General features: G+C 41.6%; 1 protein-coding gene across 2 annotated transcripts in view; it reads right to left on the minus strand.

Moving 5' to 3' along the window:
- Positions 1-308: 308 nt before the first annotated feature.
- The window catches only part of TBC1D19 (TBC1 domain family member 19), a 73,393-nt gene continuing 59,010 nt past the window's right edge, over positions 309-14,691 (minus strand). The window contains exons 18-21 of one of the 2 annotated variants that reach the window (XR_014515371.1): positions 12,890-12,981; positions 10,416-10,905; positions 9,707-10,277; positions 309-2,245 (exon numbers count right to left, since the gene is read on the minus strand). Coding sequence is in view for 1 of the 2 variants with exons in the window: in XM_083458335.1 (XP_083314461.1) it covers positions 2,171-2,245; positions 9,707-9,777; positions 10,790-10,905; positions 12,890-12,981 (354 nt within the window). In the remaining variant the exon portion in view is untranslated. The remainder of the gene's footprint in view (positions 2,246-9,706; positions 10,278-10,415; positions 10,906-12,889; positions 12,982-14,691) is intronic. The other variant, XM_083458335.1, reaches the window with a different exon arrangement.

The following is a 14,691-nucleotide window of genomic DNA, read 5'->3' on the forward strand; positions in this document are numbered from 1 at the left end:
TCTATGGAAGGTGTAAAAATGGGGAATGCTTCACAGTGGTCTGTAAGTACAGTGGTACCTCAGGTTAAGTACTTAATTCGTTCCGGAGGTCCGTTCTTAACCTGAAGCTGTTCTTAACTTGAAGCACCACTTTAGCTAATGGGGCCTCCTGCTGCCACCACGCCACCGGAGCACGATTTCTGTTCTCATCCTGAAGTTCTTAACCCGAGGTACTATTTCTGGGTTAGTGGAGTCTGTAACCTGAAGCGTATGTAACCCGAGGTACCACTGTGTCCCAAAACTGAACAACAGATTCTGCAGCCAGCATATATATTATGAAAGAAAACACCATTTTTATTATTTCAGTTAACAAAAGGAGGAATTAAGCTCCAAGGTCAATGCAATGGAAGCTTCACAACAACAGAAAGGCTGTGTACAGTACAATAAATAAAATACTTTTAAAATATTCAACTCAACCTTTAAGATACACTTTCGGGAAATGGGCAAATCTTACATGCAACAGAGCATAAATTTAAATTTGGACTTGAAATCATTTTTCAGCTTTGTTGACAGCTCAAAATCTGGATGATGAGAGTGCCACACGTATCAGGTGGACAAGTGACTCTCAAGTCCCTGGTGCAAGTTTCTCTGCAGTAAGGTCTATGCTGGGGGGGACGGGGACATTTTGTGGATCTGCTCAAAAGCCATGCCGTTCTCTTTTCTACAAAGATTTGAATACTGCAAATGACAGACAACTTCTTAGAGCTGAGGAACGTTCATAAAACTTCCTTTTGATGGGAAAAAAAGTATTACAAGTTACGTCTTTAGGCCGCTGGGAATCGCGAGAGCAAAGTGGACCTCGTGAAACAAATTGGCCCAAAGTTAACGCAGCATATCAATGATACAGCTTTAGCGTGAATGAGGTCTCGACATCCAATCTTGGCCAACAGCTGTATGTGGTTAAATTAGAACAACCTGGTAATCAATTAGGATTTTAGGGAGGCTTACTGGAATCCCTGGAGAAAAGGGGGGGGGGCAAGGAATCATCATCGGTAAAAGACTGTCTGTCCCGACGGCAGCGCGACTCAAGTCACGCAGCAATACGAGCTTAGACTCAGCCAGTTGATACACAAGTTCCTGGACCAGCAGGGGCTAGGGAAATAGCAGATGAAGCACATTCAGCTCCTGAAGAGGAGGTGGGAGCTAGGGGGGAGAAAACTATTGACGTCATTCACAAGCAACTGCTTTGGCTCATGTTCAGAAAGGCTTTGATAGGTTCTGAAGAAAGCTGCGCCGAGGCATTTTTGTCTGTAATAGAAAGCTTTGCAAAGCAGAATCACCACGGACCAAGGATAAAGGGTTGAGAATAAGTTGGTAAAGGGCTGGAGGAGAAAGATTCGTTTCTTTCACGGCACGGAAGGTTCTATGATAAGGACAATTGTTGCCGGTCGGTCCTGCTGTCAGCTCCAAAACGAACAGGTTTTGGAGGTGTTTCAAAAACTTACAAGACCTGTTGGTCCAAAGAGAACAGCAGGGGAAAGGGGAAAGGGAGTATGTCACAGAAAAAAGGGTGCCTCCATCATACCACCTTCAACTCTAAACTCGGCCTCGGCCTCCAGCCAAGAACAATAAAACGAGACGCTTCTTCCATCAGGAATGATATAGAAAGGTTGCAAAGAGAGGTATTGCTGCGATTTTTTCAAAGGAAGCGTTATTATTACACTTTTAAAGTTAAATACTTTACAGAAATACTTTTTTTCAAGTATTGCAGGACTTTTAAGATGACGGATGGTGTGACTGGATAACAGATTATAACTGAAGACATCCTTTCCCCACCTTACAGCGTCAGAAAGGCAGAATTGAACTCTAGAATGATTATACGCTATTTCCTTTTTGGTGCTTTTAATTGCACATGCATTTGGGGGTTATCACTTAGGTGGATTGGCTGCTATGTGATTTGCATTACATCCAGGTACTGCAGTTTGGCTAAAATTCAGCAGCATGCAGCAGCGCTAACTTGATATGCAAAAAGCATTGGGGGGGGGGGTGTTTCCATGTCAGAAGTGCAGTTTTAACTCTTGCAGAATTCCGCCCATTAACGTTTGAGCTTGATTTTAATGAAAGCGTTGCATAGTTTATTATTAGCGTCTGATGAAAGTCTAGCAGCGCAGCACAGCAGCTCTGAGGAACATCAAGTGCCGGTGGCGAACAGAAAAATCTGAAGAAGAGGCATAACTTTCAGAGTCGAAAGATCAGCAAGTACAGCCTGGAATAAAAGGGAAAAATGTCACGTTATGTTTATAATTAAGAAATAATTGTCACTTTTAAAAAAAATTGCACCATTAACTAATGACATCTCCTTAATTTACCGTATTTTTCGCTCTATAAGACGCACCAGACCACAAGATGCACCTAGTTTTTGGAGGAGGAAAAGAAGAAAAAAAATATTCTGAATCTCAGAAGCCAGATTAGCGAGAAGGATCGCTGAGCAGTGAAAGCAGCAATCCCTCTTGCTGTTCTGGCTTCTGGGATAGCTGCGCAGCCTGCATTCGCTCCATAAGACGCACACACATTTCCCCTTACTTTTTAGGAGGGAAAAAAGTGAGTCTTATAGAGCAAAAAATACGGTACTTGCTTTTGCTTTTATCTACAGAAATTCTCTTGAATTCTGAACCGTACTATGAGAGTCCTATACATAGTGGGATCAAGTACACTGAATCCTTATTTTAGGATTTAGGCCTCATTCAAATATATGTGGTATCATGGGTGCGGAAGACAGTCTAACATTTCACCTTGTATCTAAAAATAATTGTACGTTTGGAATCCTTATCCCGCTTGTCTGGAGTAGTACTTGCGGAATAAGTCTTGATTTGTAAGAATGCTTCACAGTGAGCCTTCTCAGTGAGAGCGACATTTATTTTTTAAAAGCTTATTTTAAAGTAAGAGTGCTTAGCATAATCATGTACAGATGACCCACTTTCATAAAGGCAGCAAAATTCAAAGATCACTCTCCCCGATCCAAATATTTTGAGGGACATTTTGTTCAGATGAAAATGATCCCTGGACAGAAAAGGTTATACCATGCAATCTATACAATATCATGAAACTGTTAAGAAGTAGGACGGGCTGGGGGGTAGGGATGAATGGAAGGATCATTTATAGAAACATAATAAATCATAGTTAATCTTCTCATGGCAACAAAGGTGTTAATCTTTAAAGCTTTAGAGCCCAAGTCTTGGATATTTAAGTAACCATATCCTCTGACATTTGTCTCCCATTTTTTAAGTTTTGGAATATGGCCTTTTCGCAGGTGGCATCAACATCTGAAATAGAGATGATCACTACTGATATTAGGGACTTTTCTGTGGTGGCCCCATGGTAACGATATTTCCTTCCATTAGAAATATATGAGATCTGTATAGCCAAAAGTTGTAGGATGACCGTGGATCCCCCACAGCAGAACTTTAGATTGTCTGCCTTAGATAGGGAATTTCTGTTTCTGTATTGATAAAAGGTTAAGGTAAGGGGACCCCTGACCATTAGGTCCAGTCGTGGCCGACTCTGGCACTCATCTCGCTTTATTGGCCGAGGGAGCCGGCGTACAGCTTCTGGGTCAGGTGGCCAGCATGACTAAGCCGCTTCTAGTGAACCAGAGCAGCGCATGGAAACGCCATTTACCTTCCCGCCGGAGTGGTACCTATTTATCTACTTGTACTTTGACGTGCTTTCGAACATATAGGTTGGCAGGAGCAGGGACCGATCAACGGGAGCTCACCCCGTCACGGGGATTCGAACTGCTGACCTTCTGATCAGCAAGTTCTAGGCTCTGTGGTTTAACCCACAGCGCCACCCACGTCCTTCTGTATTGATCCATGCCATTATTATTTTTTGGGACAACAGTTTTTTCTAATCATAAAGTAAATGAAAAAAACCTGCTGTTTTAAAAAATGTTCTAATAAACCTAATCAAATGTGGGCCACTTGGGGACTAAAAGGGCTTAAAAATGTATTAGTAACAACAACAAAAAAAGCAATAGTACAAAACTAGCAAGGGGAGGGGGGAGGAAGAACCAAACACCATGAGCATCTGTGGTTTCTGAAAATATATGACGATGCAAATACTGGAAAGTGTACTCATCAGCTCAAAGTTTTAAATTGCATAAGGGCACGACTTATGTCCTGCAGAATGAGTATGGATGAACCTTTTAAATATAGCTCCCGTAATTGAGTTAGGCAAATAGCGGATGTGTGGATAACTCTTGAAGCATTGAACACAGAAAAAAGGTGATTGGTTATGAACTGTCTTTGCATTTTCTTTAATATTACCTTGCGCAGGGGTTCAGGACGATCCACTATTATTTAGTAATGTTTTAAAGAGTCTCTCTCTGTCTCTCTCTCTCTCTCTCTCTCTCTCACACACACACACACACACACAGAGGTTTTCTGGCTTATCACTGTTAACTGAGAACAAGAGCATTCCTGTGTACAGCCTGATCACTCCCATTTCATTTCCCCCCGCCTCTCAATATGAGTGGGATAAACCAGGGGTATTTCCAAAGCCCATATTGTGGGGGGTTTTTTTGCTCCTTAATAAGTCATGAACAGCAAGCCAACAACAAACCACGGCTGTGGCTTGGCTAGAAATTGTTGCCTGTTAAGAGAGCCTAGTATGATCCCTGGCTCAGAGATAACACAAAGCCAAGGTTTGTCTTGTTCTTGCCAGGGAGGAGCGAAGTTAGAGCCACCTGGCAGCCCATATAAACACAGAACTGATTCTCGGAAAAGCACAGTAGGTTAGAAATCTCCCTTGTTATGTGTGAATGGGGCTGTAGTACAGTTGTACCATGGAAGTTGAATGGAATCTGTTCCGGAAGTCCATTTGACTTCCAAAATGTTCAGAAAGCACGGCTTCTGATTGCCTTCAGTAAGCTCCTGCAGCCAATCGGAAGCCCCATCGGACATTCGGCTTCCAAAAATAGTTTGCAAGCCGGATCACTTCCAGGTTTGCGGCGTTTGGGAGTCAAAACGTCCGAGTACCAAGGTGTTTGGATCCAAGGCATGACTGTATATGAAAATTTTCTTGCTGTCATTGCTCATTAGTTCATAAGGTAAAGGTAAAGGGACCCCTGACCATTAGGTCCAGTCGTGGCCGACTCTGGGGTTGCGGCGCTCATCTTGCTTTATTGGCCGAGGGAGCCGGCGTACAGCTTCCGGGTCATGTGGCCAGCATGACTAAGCCGCTTCTGGTGAACCAGAGCAGCGCACGGAAACGCCATTTACCTTCCCGCCAGAGTGGTACCTATTTATCTACTTGCACTTTGTGCTTTCGAACTGCTAGGTTGGCAGGAGCTGGAACAGAGCAACAGGAGCTCACCCCGTCGCGGGGATTCGAACCACCAACCTTCTGATTGGCAAGTCCTAGGATCTGTGGTTTAACCCACAGCGCCACCCACGTCCCTACCTCAAGTTATATTTATTTGTTTGTAATATCACAGCCCAAAGGCAAAATGTCAAGAAGGCAGCAAAAAGTTGGACAAGATAAGCACCTGTGCACATATAAATTAAGCACAACCTACATTAAAGTTGATGTGGGTGGTGCTGTGGTCTAAACCACAGAGCATCTCCACGACTGGGTGAGCTCCCATTGTTCGGTCCCTGCTCCTGCCAACCTAGCAGTTTGAAAGCATGTCAAAGTGCAAGTAGATAAATAGGTACCACTGCGGTGGGAAGGTAAACGGCGTTTCCGTGCGCTGCTGCTCTGGTTTCACCAGAAGCGGCTTAGTCATGCTGGCCACATGGCCCGGAAGTTGTACGCCGGCTCCCTCGGCCAGTAAAGCGAAATGAGCGCCGCAACCCCAGAGTCGATCGTGACTAGACCGAACGGTCAGAGGTCCCTCTACTTTTACATTAAAGTTAAACCAGGGTTAGAACAGATTTAAGAACAAAGCCCTAAGAAGGTAATCGTGCAGCAATTTACAATTTTTTACCTCTACTCTAGCAATTAAGACAGATTAGCTACAGATAAGCCTTAACGGAAGCAAAGTCTGGAAAGAGTAAAGTTAGCATATTTGAAGTGAAAAGCTCCAAGTACAGATTTAGTTCAGCAGTAGAATATAGTTTAGCTGATTTCCTGGGAGATTTAAAAAACTGAAAACTAAAACTGTAAGTTTAGCCGAGGTGAAAGAGAGCCATGTTTCTGGGCTCTAACACGGGTGCAGTACAAACCTATGTATGTCTACTCTTAAGTCATAATCAATCAATTTATTGCATGTAGCCAAAGGCATTCACAATAAAATCTGCCCCATTCTTCCATGGGACTGAATGTGTTTGGATATGACCTTAATCATCTTTAGCTGTAATCTTGTTCATGCCTGTTGAGCTTCATAGCAGCCAAGCCACCTGAATAGCTTTGCGGCTGTAAACTAGCCAAGTAAAAGGACCCCTGACCATTAGGTCCAGTCATGATCGACTTTGGGGTTGCGGTGCTCATCTTGCTTTACTGGCCGAGGGAGCCTGTGTACAGCTTCCGGGTCATGTGGCCAGCTTGACTAAGCCGCTTCTGGCGAACCAGAGCAGTGCACGGAAACACTGTTTACCTTCCTGCCAGAGTGGTACCTATTTATCTACTTGCACTTTGACGTCCTTTTGAACTGCTAGGTTGGCAGGAGCTAGGGCTGAGCAACGGGAGCACACCCTGTCGCAGGGATTCGAACTGCTGACCTTCCGATTGGCAAGTCCTGGGCTCACAGCGCTACCCCTTTTTTGAAGGCCAGTCATTTTACCTAACTGGGGGAAAGCTAGCCATATTTAGTAAAAGTCTGGAGAGAGCTCTGCAGATGAGCTGGACCCCTAGAGATGAAGCATTGAATTAAGGAGTTGGGAAAGTTAAGAAATTTGGAAGTTTGCCAACACAGTGGGGCCAGGAAGCTTTTCAGAAAACCTCACCAAACCTCACTGGACTCAGCTTTAAAAAAAAAATCCCAGAAAGGAAAATCTGAAATTAGAATGTCACCCAGATTGCCACATGTGCAACTATCTGCCTGTTGGGTACAACTTGTGTCGACATGATGCAATAACTGAAAAACTGGCTCTTCAGGACAAAGTTCATTCCTTTGAAGGCAAGGTGACTAATACAGGTAAGATGAGAGAAACAAAAAGGGAGACCTTTAATGATACAGTAAGGAAATGCCAGTTTCCTGTTGGTAGTTCCGCTGCTCTTAGAGAGAATTAGGGTTTGGACAAATGGGGAATAAAATGGGAAAATGTGATTCAGTGCAAGTATGTATAAAGTGTCATACATTGGGGGAAAATTAATAATAATAATAATAATAGTAATAATAATAATAATAATAATAATAATAATAATAATAATAATATATTCTTATTTATACCCCGCCCATCTGGCTGGGTTTCCCCAGCCACTCTGGGCGGCTTCCAAAAAAATATTAAAATACAGTAATACATCAAACATTAAAAGCTTCCCTAAACAGGGCTGCCTTCAGATGTCTTCTAAAAGTCTGATAGCTGTTGTTCTCTTTGACATCTGGTGGGAGGGCGTTCCACAGGGAAGGCGCCACTACTGAGAAGGCCCTAACTTCATTATAAACCTTTAGGCGCCAGGGGAAAATGTTCCTTTTTAACTAGGTCTTTGGTTGATTTGATAGATATCCTATGCCAGGCATGTCCAAAGTCCGTTTGGGGGCCTAATCCGGCCTGCCAGTCAGTTTAATCCTGCCCCGGCAGTTTATTTCCTGGGGTAAAATCCCCCCCAAAACTTCAATCCTAAAAAAAGTCAACAACTTTGGTTGGCCCTCATGTATGTTCACTTCATCATATCTGGCCCTCTTTGAAAAAAGTTTGGGCACCCCTGTCCATTCAAAATGTTTGGGTTTTTTGGGGGGGCGCTATTGGGTTGTTGTTTTTATTTTGATTATAAATTTTGTGGTTTTATATTTGGATTTTGTTCTGTGAACCGCCCTGAGACCTCCAGGCATAGGGTGGTATATGAATTCAATAAATAAATAATAATAATATACAGTGAGCCAGCAGTGACTGGCAGGAATGAGATCTTGGGGTCATGTCTAATAGCTAGGTGAAAAAGTCCACACAGTATTGCAACAGCTATGAAGAAGGTGGATTCTAAACTATGGATCATCAGGAAAGCAGAAGAAAACAATGGTGTGACCAAACTTGTAATAACTATCATCAGGATATTGGAGACATGGAAACTGGCAACCGAAATGCTAAGGAAGCTGGAAAAACTCCCCTATGAGAAAAGGTTACAACATTTGCACACAATTTTGATGTGTAAAATTATGCACGGTCAATTCTGTGTTCACGGCAGCTGTCTACCAGCTCCATCTGGTACGCAGGTTGAGACCCTACCTGCTTGCGGACTGTTTCACCAGAGTGGTGCATGCTCTAGTTATCTCCCGCTTGGACTACTGTGATGGGCTACCTTTAAAGGTGGCCCGGAAACTACAACTAATCCAGAATGCAGCAGCTAGACTGGTGACTGGGAGTTGCCGCCAAGACCATATCACACCTGTTCTGAAAGATCTACATTGGCTCCCAGTACGTTTCCGAGCACAATTCAAAGTGTTGGTGCTGACTTTTAAAGCCCTAAACAGCCTCGGCCCAGTATATCTGAAGGAGCGTCGCCACCCCCATTGTTCAGTCTGGACACTGAGGTCCAGCTCTGAGGGCCTTCTGGCGGTTCCTTCACTGCGAGAAGTGAGGTTACTTCTGAGCAGGTGTTTAGAATTGTACCGTGAGAGTGTTATATTGTCTCTTGAAAACCTACACATAGCAGAAATGGTTTGTAGTAGACATATTTTTTTCCAACAAAGTTAAAAAGTAGTCATGTTGGCCCAGGAAAAGGGTTCCAAAATCCATTATTACGGCAGTACCATTTATTAAGGCAACTAACGTGTCCCAAAATAGCCTTTATCAGGCTAGATGGTAAAACAAAGCAGCAAGGGGGAAAGCCTCATTTGAACATTAGGAAGAACTTCCTGACAGTAAGAGCTGTTCGACAGTGGAATTTGCTGCCAAGGAGTGTGGTGGAGTCTCCTTCTTTGGAGGTCTTTAAGCAGAGGCTTGACAACCATATGTCAGGAGTGCTCTGGTGGTGTTTCCTGCTTGGCAGAGGGTTGGACTCGATGGCCCTTGTGGTCTCTTCCAATTCTATGATTCTATGAATACTTGCTACTTCCTCTAATATTCTGGAAGTCTCTTAGCAGATGAAGATTCAGAGCTTCACCACCAGCTAATTTCTATCCTCTCCACTTGCCTTGTTCAGCCTCTGCCCTGAATGAAGTTCAGCAGGACTCGAAAACTTCCACTCTTTGGTTGGCCTAATAAAAGTATTGCCCTAAAGTAGATTTAGGAATTTCTCTAGATATTCTATCATTCTTCTCAGAACAGTGGTGCACATTTTAAAAAGCGTACACTCAAAGTATATGAAAGGCCCTAAGTGTAATTGAAAAAAAAAATTCAATTATTTCCTAATGTTTATAACCCAGTTTAAACATTCTTCTTTGTATTTGTCATAGGAGTATCATGAGCTTCATCCATAGATTTTCATAACTTCCTTTGAATATTTAGCCGAGATAAGAATTTCAGCAGAGCCTCACATTGCATGCTATGTGCACACGAAGCTTAAATTACTGTGGTTGGCAAGATGTCACAAACTATTTCCATTTTCTCCCACTGAAACTTATCCTTACTTCAGCTGCAGCCAGTGATGTCACCTCCATTAGATTCACAGCTCGGAAAGCAAACACAGCAGCTGCCAGGACTGAAAAAGAATGCACAATATTTAGACTGGCGGCCTACTAATTAGTTGCTACAGATATTTTGGTCTAGCTATTCTTTACGTTCAATTCAGTAATCACTTAGTTTGGGAAATACTATATAGCCAGCTTAAATGCGCCATTCTAGTCAATTTGTGACAGTTTCATTTTAAAGAAAAGACGTACGAGAAAGTCATTTAAAGTGCACAACAAAATAAATATATTAAGAATTTCTTAAGTTAGACGTGATCTTTGCCTTCCTTGTAGTTCTATAAATCATGTGTCAACATGAATAGAAGTTATTAATATTGCAGCTGTTGTATAAGGGATTATTATTTTGACCAGAATACAATTGAAATGAATAAGCTTCTAAAATGCAGAAATAAAGAAAATCATCACACCATTAAATCTAGCACGCAGGGGACTACCTAAATTATATAATGCACTATTTGAATGTTTGGTATTAGTATTTGTATTATAAATGGGACACAGGTGGCATTGTGGTCTAAACCAGAGCTTCCCAAACTTCGGTCTCCAGCTGTTTTTGGACTACAATTCCCATGATCCCCAACCACTGGTCTTGCTAGCTAGGGATGATGGGAGTTGTAGTCCAAAAATAGCTGGAGACCCAAGTTTGGGAAACCCTGGTCTAAACCACAGAGCCTAGGGCTTGTTGATCAGAAGGTTGGCAGTTCGAATCCCCGCAACGGGGTGAGCTCATTCTTTGGTCCCTGCTCCTGCCAACCAAGCAGTTCAAAAGCATGTCAAAGTGCAAGTAGATAAATAGGTACCGCTCCAGTGGGAAGCTAAATGACATTTCCGTGTGCTGCTCTGGTTCGCCAGAAGCGGCTTAGTCATGCTGGCCACATGACCTGGAAGCTGAGTTGGAGGTCACACAATGAATAGCTACTGAAACCGTGCAATTGCACACGAGGAAACTGAAGCCTCTTGTGTTGATATCATTTTTCTTTATAAAGGGAGAATGTCAATACCATCAACAAAATATGTTTTCATTACCGGCAAGAATTTCCAGAGAGTTGTATCCCAGAACTCTGTCCCACAAAAGCAGAAGCTGATCTGTAGCTAAGTAGCCGGAGAATGCTCGTACCATCCATTTAAATGATATCCTTAGACTATGAGTGGAAAGAAACACACACTATTATATTTCCCCATAACATACAATCACGGTGGATTTGCCTTTTGACTTAGATGTGCTTATGTGGATTTCTGAGCCTTCAACGGAAAAGAGCACAGCTAAAGCCAAAGCCAACTAAAGAAAGTAATTCTTCTTAATGCTAAATCTGGCATGATACACTCAGTTCACTCATTCAGAATCTATTTGCTATCTGCTTCTTGAGCTTAACAGTATTTCAATATTCAAAATCGAAAAAGAAAGTACTGTTTAGCATCTATTGTAAATGCATTCTCCTTAGGGTAATAGCAAATGTTATGTGTCTCCACGCAGGTAAGCAAAGATGTCAACCTTGATTTTTGTTACTCTGAGTTTGTACCTTGAAGCAGGAGTCTTTTTCAGACCTGAAAAATCATCTTTTACCCAAAAACGTGTTTGGGGACCCGCTTCTTATTTTTTTTAACCTGTATTTGAATTGTGATATTTCTAGTGTTCCTACCCACATCTGATTCAATTGTGGATCCCAAGGGAGGAATGATATACTGTACTTTTCCGTGTAGACTAGGTTTTTTTTTTTTTTTTACTAAAAATAATGTTAAAAAGAGGGGTAGTCTTATACACAAGGGCAATCTCCCCCCATTTTCTTAATTTTAAGTCTCCAAACATAAGTCTCTTATACACTGGGGCGTGTTATACATGAAAAAATATGGTATATCGTTTTTATTTGATTTTACAAGTGTAAAGTTATAACAATACCAAATACATAGTCATATAAAGAGATTTCTCTGAATTTCGAGATTTCCCATCATCCCCTCCCTAGATCCTATTGTCAACATTCTCAATTGTTTATGACTAGTTATGTTATACAGTGGTACCTCGGTTTTCGAACAGCTTAGTCTGTGTTCCAGTTTGCAAACTTTGCTTCAAAAGTCAAACGTGCTCTGTTTTGAGTCCTGAGCTTCTGTTTCTACCGTTGCACTGCTAATTTGCGTCCCCCATTATAATTGAAACCTTCCATTTCTGTTTTTAACTGTTGCACTGCTAATTTGCGTCCCCCCATTGCAATTCAATCCATCTGTTTCCAACTGCAGTGTTCTGAGGTGATATTTGGAGCTTATATTTGGTGCTTTTGTTTTTGCTATTTATTTTGCATTTTTTGTTTTTGAGGCTTTTTCGGTTCATTTGTTTTTGTGACCATGTGGAACCAAGTTCAGCTACTGATTGATTGATTGATTGTGTGACTGCAGAAATGGATAAAAGCCCCCCCATCCAAACAATGACTAGCGTCTCCATCCCCATGGTTTTGCCCGGACGCTGAGGTCCAGCTCCGAGGGCCTTCTGGCGGTTCCCTCATTGCGAGAAGCAAAGCTACAGGGAACCAGGCAGAGGGCCTTCTCGGTAGTGGCGCCCGCCCTGTGGAACACCCTCCCATCAGATGTCAAAGAGATAAACAACTACCTGACATTCAGAAGACATCTTAAGGCAGCCCTGTTCAGGGAAGTTTTTAATGTGTGACATCTTAGTGTATTTTTGGTCTACGTGGAAGCCGCCCAGAGTGGCTGGGGAAACCCAGCCAGATGGGCGGAGTACAAATAATAAATTAGTATTATTATTATCTTCAGTGTAGGTCAGGAAAAAGTTTTTTTTTAATTTTTATCATCTATAATACTGTCTTATTTATTTTATAGTACAGCACATTGATTATTGCTTTCATTTTAGGGGTTCTTTTTAAAAGTCTGGAACGGATTAATCCATTTTGCATTACTTTCTACAGGAAAGCGTGCCTTGGTTTTGGAACGCTTTGGTTTTGGAACGGACTTCCGGAACGGATTAAGTTTGAGAACCAAGGTACCACTGTATTTGTAATTTAGTAAACCTTTTCAAGTTGTAAGCTGCCTCGAGCATGGGTTTAACTACAGAAAGTTGGCATGCAAATATAATGATGATGATGGTGTCAGTTTTTAAAGGTAAGGGAAAATACTTACGGCTGTGCTCCTATTTCTCGAAGGTGATAAAACAGCTGTGGTAGATGGGTTTGGAGAAGGGTTTCAAACAGCAAACATAATGATACAATGCCCTTTAAAAAAGAAAGAGTATAATAATTCACTTTTTTAAAAAAGCACAACTATACAACAAGTGTACCTCTTACTACTACTGAGTTTTAAATATAGATAGTGAAAAAATACCCAATGTAGTTCATGCATAGATTGAAAACATACATATAACAAGTCAAAGTAGTACAGTAAGATTTGATAAAGTGAGGTTGTGGAATTTTTCATATTAATACCTCGTCGGTTGCAGACACACACAACAGATTCTTTCCTAGATACATGCAATGAAGGGCAACAAACTGGCATTTAAGGCCAATAAAATTAATATATAAAGATAATCTTGATTTCAGCAGTTTTCAATTTTCTTAAATATAGGTTTAAACCACAAAATCAGCACTACATGCACTCCACACTAAAATAAGAAAAATTGAATTCTGTGATGGATATTAGTTTCCATTTTTTCCATTTTTTCCATTTTATTTTTCCATTTTTTCCTGTTATTTTGCCATTTTTCCTGTTTTACATAATTTATCCTGGTGTTGTTTGTCATGAGGAAGTTGGGATTCCACCCTACTTCCTAGGATTCAGTAGACATTACATCTTCCAGCATTTATTTGCAACCAAAACCATGAGAATTATGTTCTTGTTTTGTTTTTTAAAATGAAAGCTAAAAGATTCTTAGGAAGCCAAATTTAGTACCTAATGCTTTTTCTGAGTCCCTGTGAAATCACAGTATTTACATAGCCTTGCACCCTATACCTGCAGGTCTCAGGGCATCTACAACATAAAATCACAATATAAAAATGTAAAATACATAACAAAAACAAAAACAACTTAATAATCTCTTGTGCTGGAAAGTCTTCCAATGCTCCAGAGCAGATTTAGGGGTTGTGTCAACACACAAAGGGAGGGGAGAATCTTGTTCCGTGAACGCAAAAACTCATCTGAATCCCTCCCAGAGCCAGCCTAAATTAATCCCCTGGATAGAATATATCAAACTTCTCCAGAACATTTAATGCGTGGGAAACACTCTGGCCCGATTCAGACATAACACCTTTCTCCCTGCCTAGGTTTTAAGTTGCGAGCAACTCCTGTTAACCCTGGATAAAATTAACCTGGGTAATTTTGCATCAGGTAATTAAATTACAATCTCAAACTGAAGAGGATGTTGGCATTGAAGGCTCAGTACGTTAGCCGCTGTTGAACACGACCCAAGAACTGCGAGACTTCGTTTCCAAACTCACTCCCATTTCTGAAATTCTTTTGTATCCCTGTACGTATACATCTGTCAATTTTTTTACAACGCTTTACAAATCTCACAAAGTGGACCCGAGCTCAAAAAAAGCTCAGGCGGCAAGAAATGTGTTTGCCTTTTAAACCGACACATGGTAGCATAGTTTTGCATGCAAAATGACATGATAGATGGTATTTTAATATTCTGCTGAATGCCGCCCAGAGTGGCAGGGGAAACTCAGCCAGATGGGCGGGGTATAAAGGATTGGAAAAGACATCCAGCTGAGGCTTTAAACTGTTGCTTCTATAGCTCAGTTGGCTAGGGCATGGTTTACACCAAGGTTGCAGGTTCAATCTCTAAAAGGGACACCTGCATGTTGTTGTAAACAAAAATTGCCCTTTTCCCTTATGGGGTATCCAAGAGCCCATACAGAGTCCTTACATAGGTTCCCTATTCGTAGGAGAGAATAACAGAGGCCAACCAGAGAATATTGAGAAGCAAA

This window comes from Podarcis tiliguerta (genome assembly GCF_965153285.1).
Source record: "Podarcis tiliguerta genome assembly, chromosome: 9".
NCBI classification, from domain to species: Eukaryota; Metazoa; Chordata; class Lepidosauria; order Squamata; family Lacertidae; genus Podarcis; species Podarcis tiliguerta.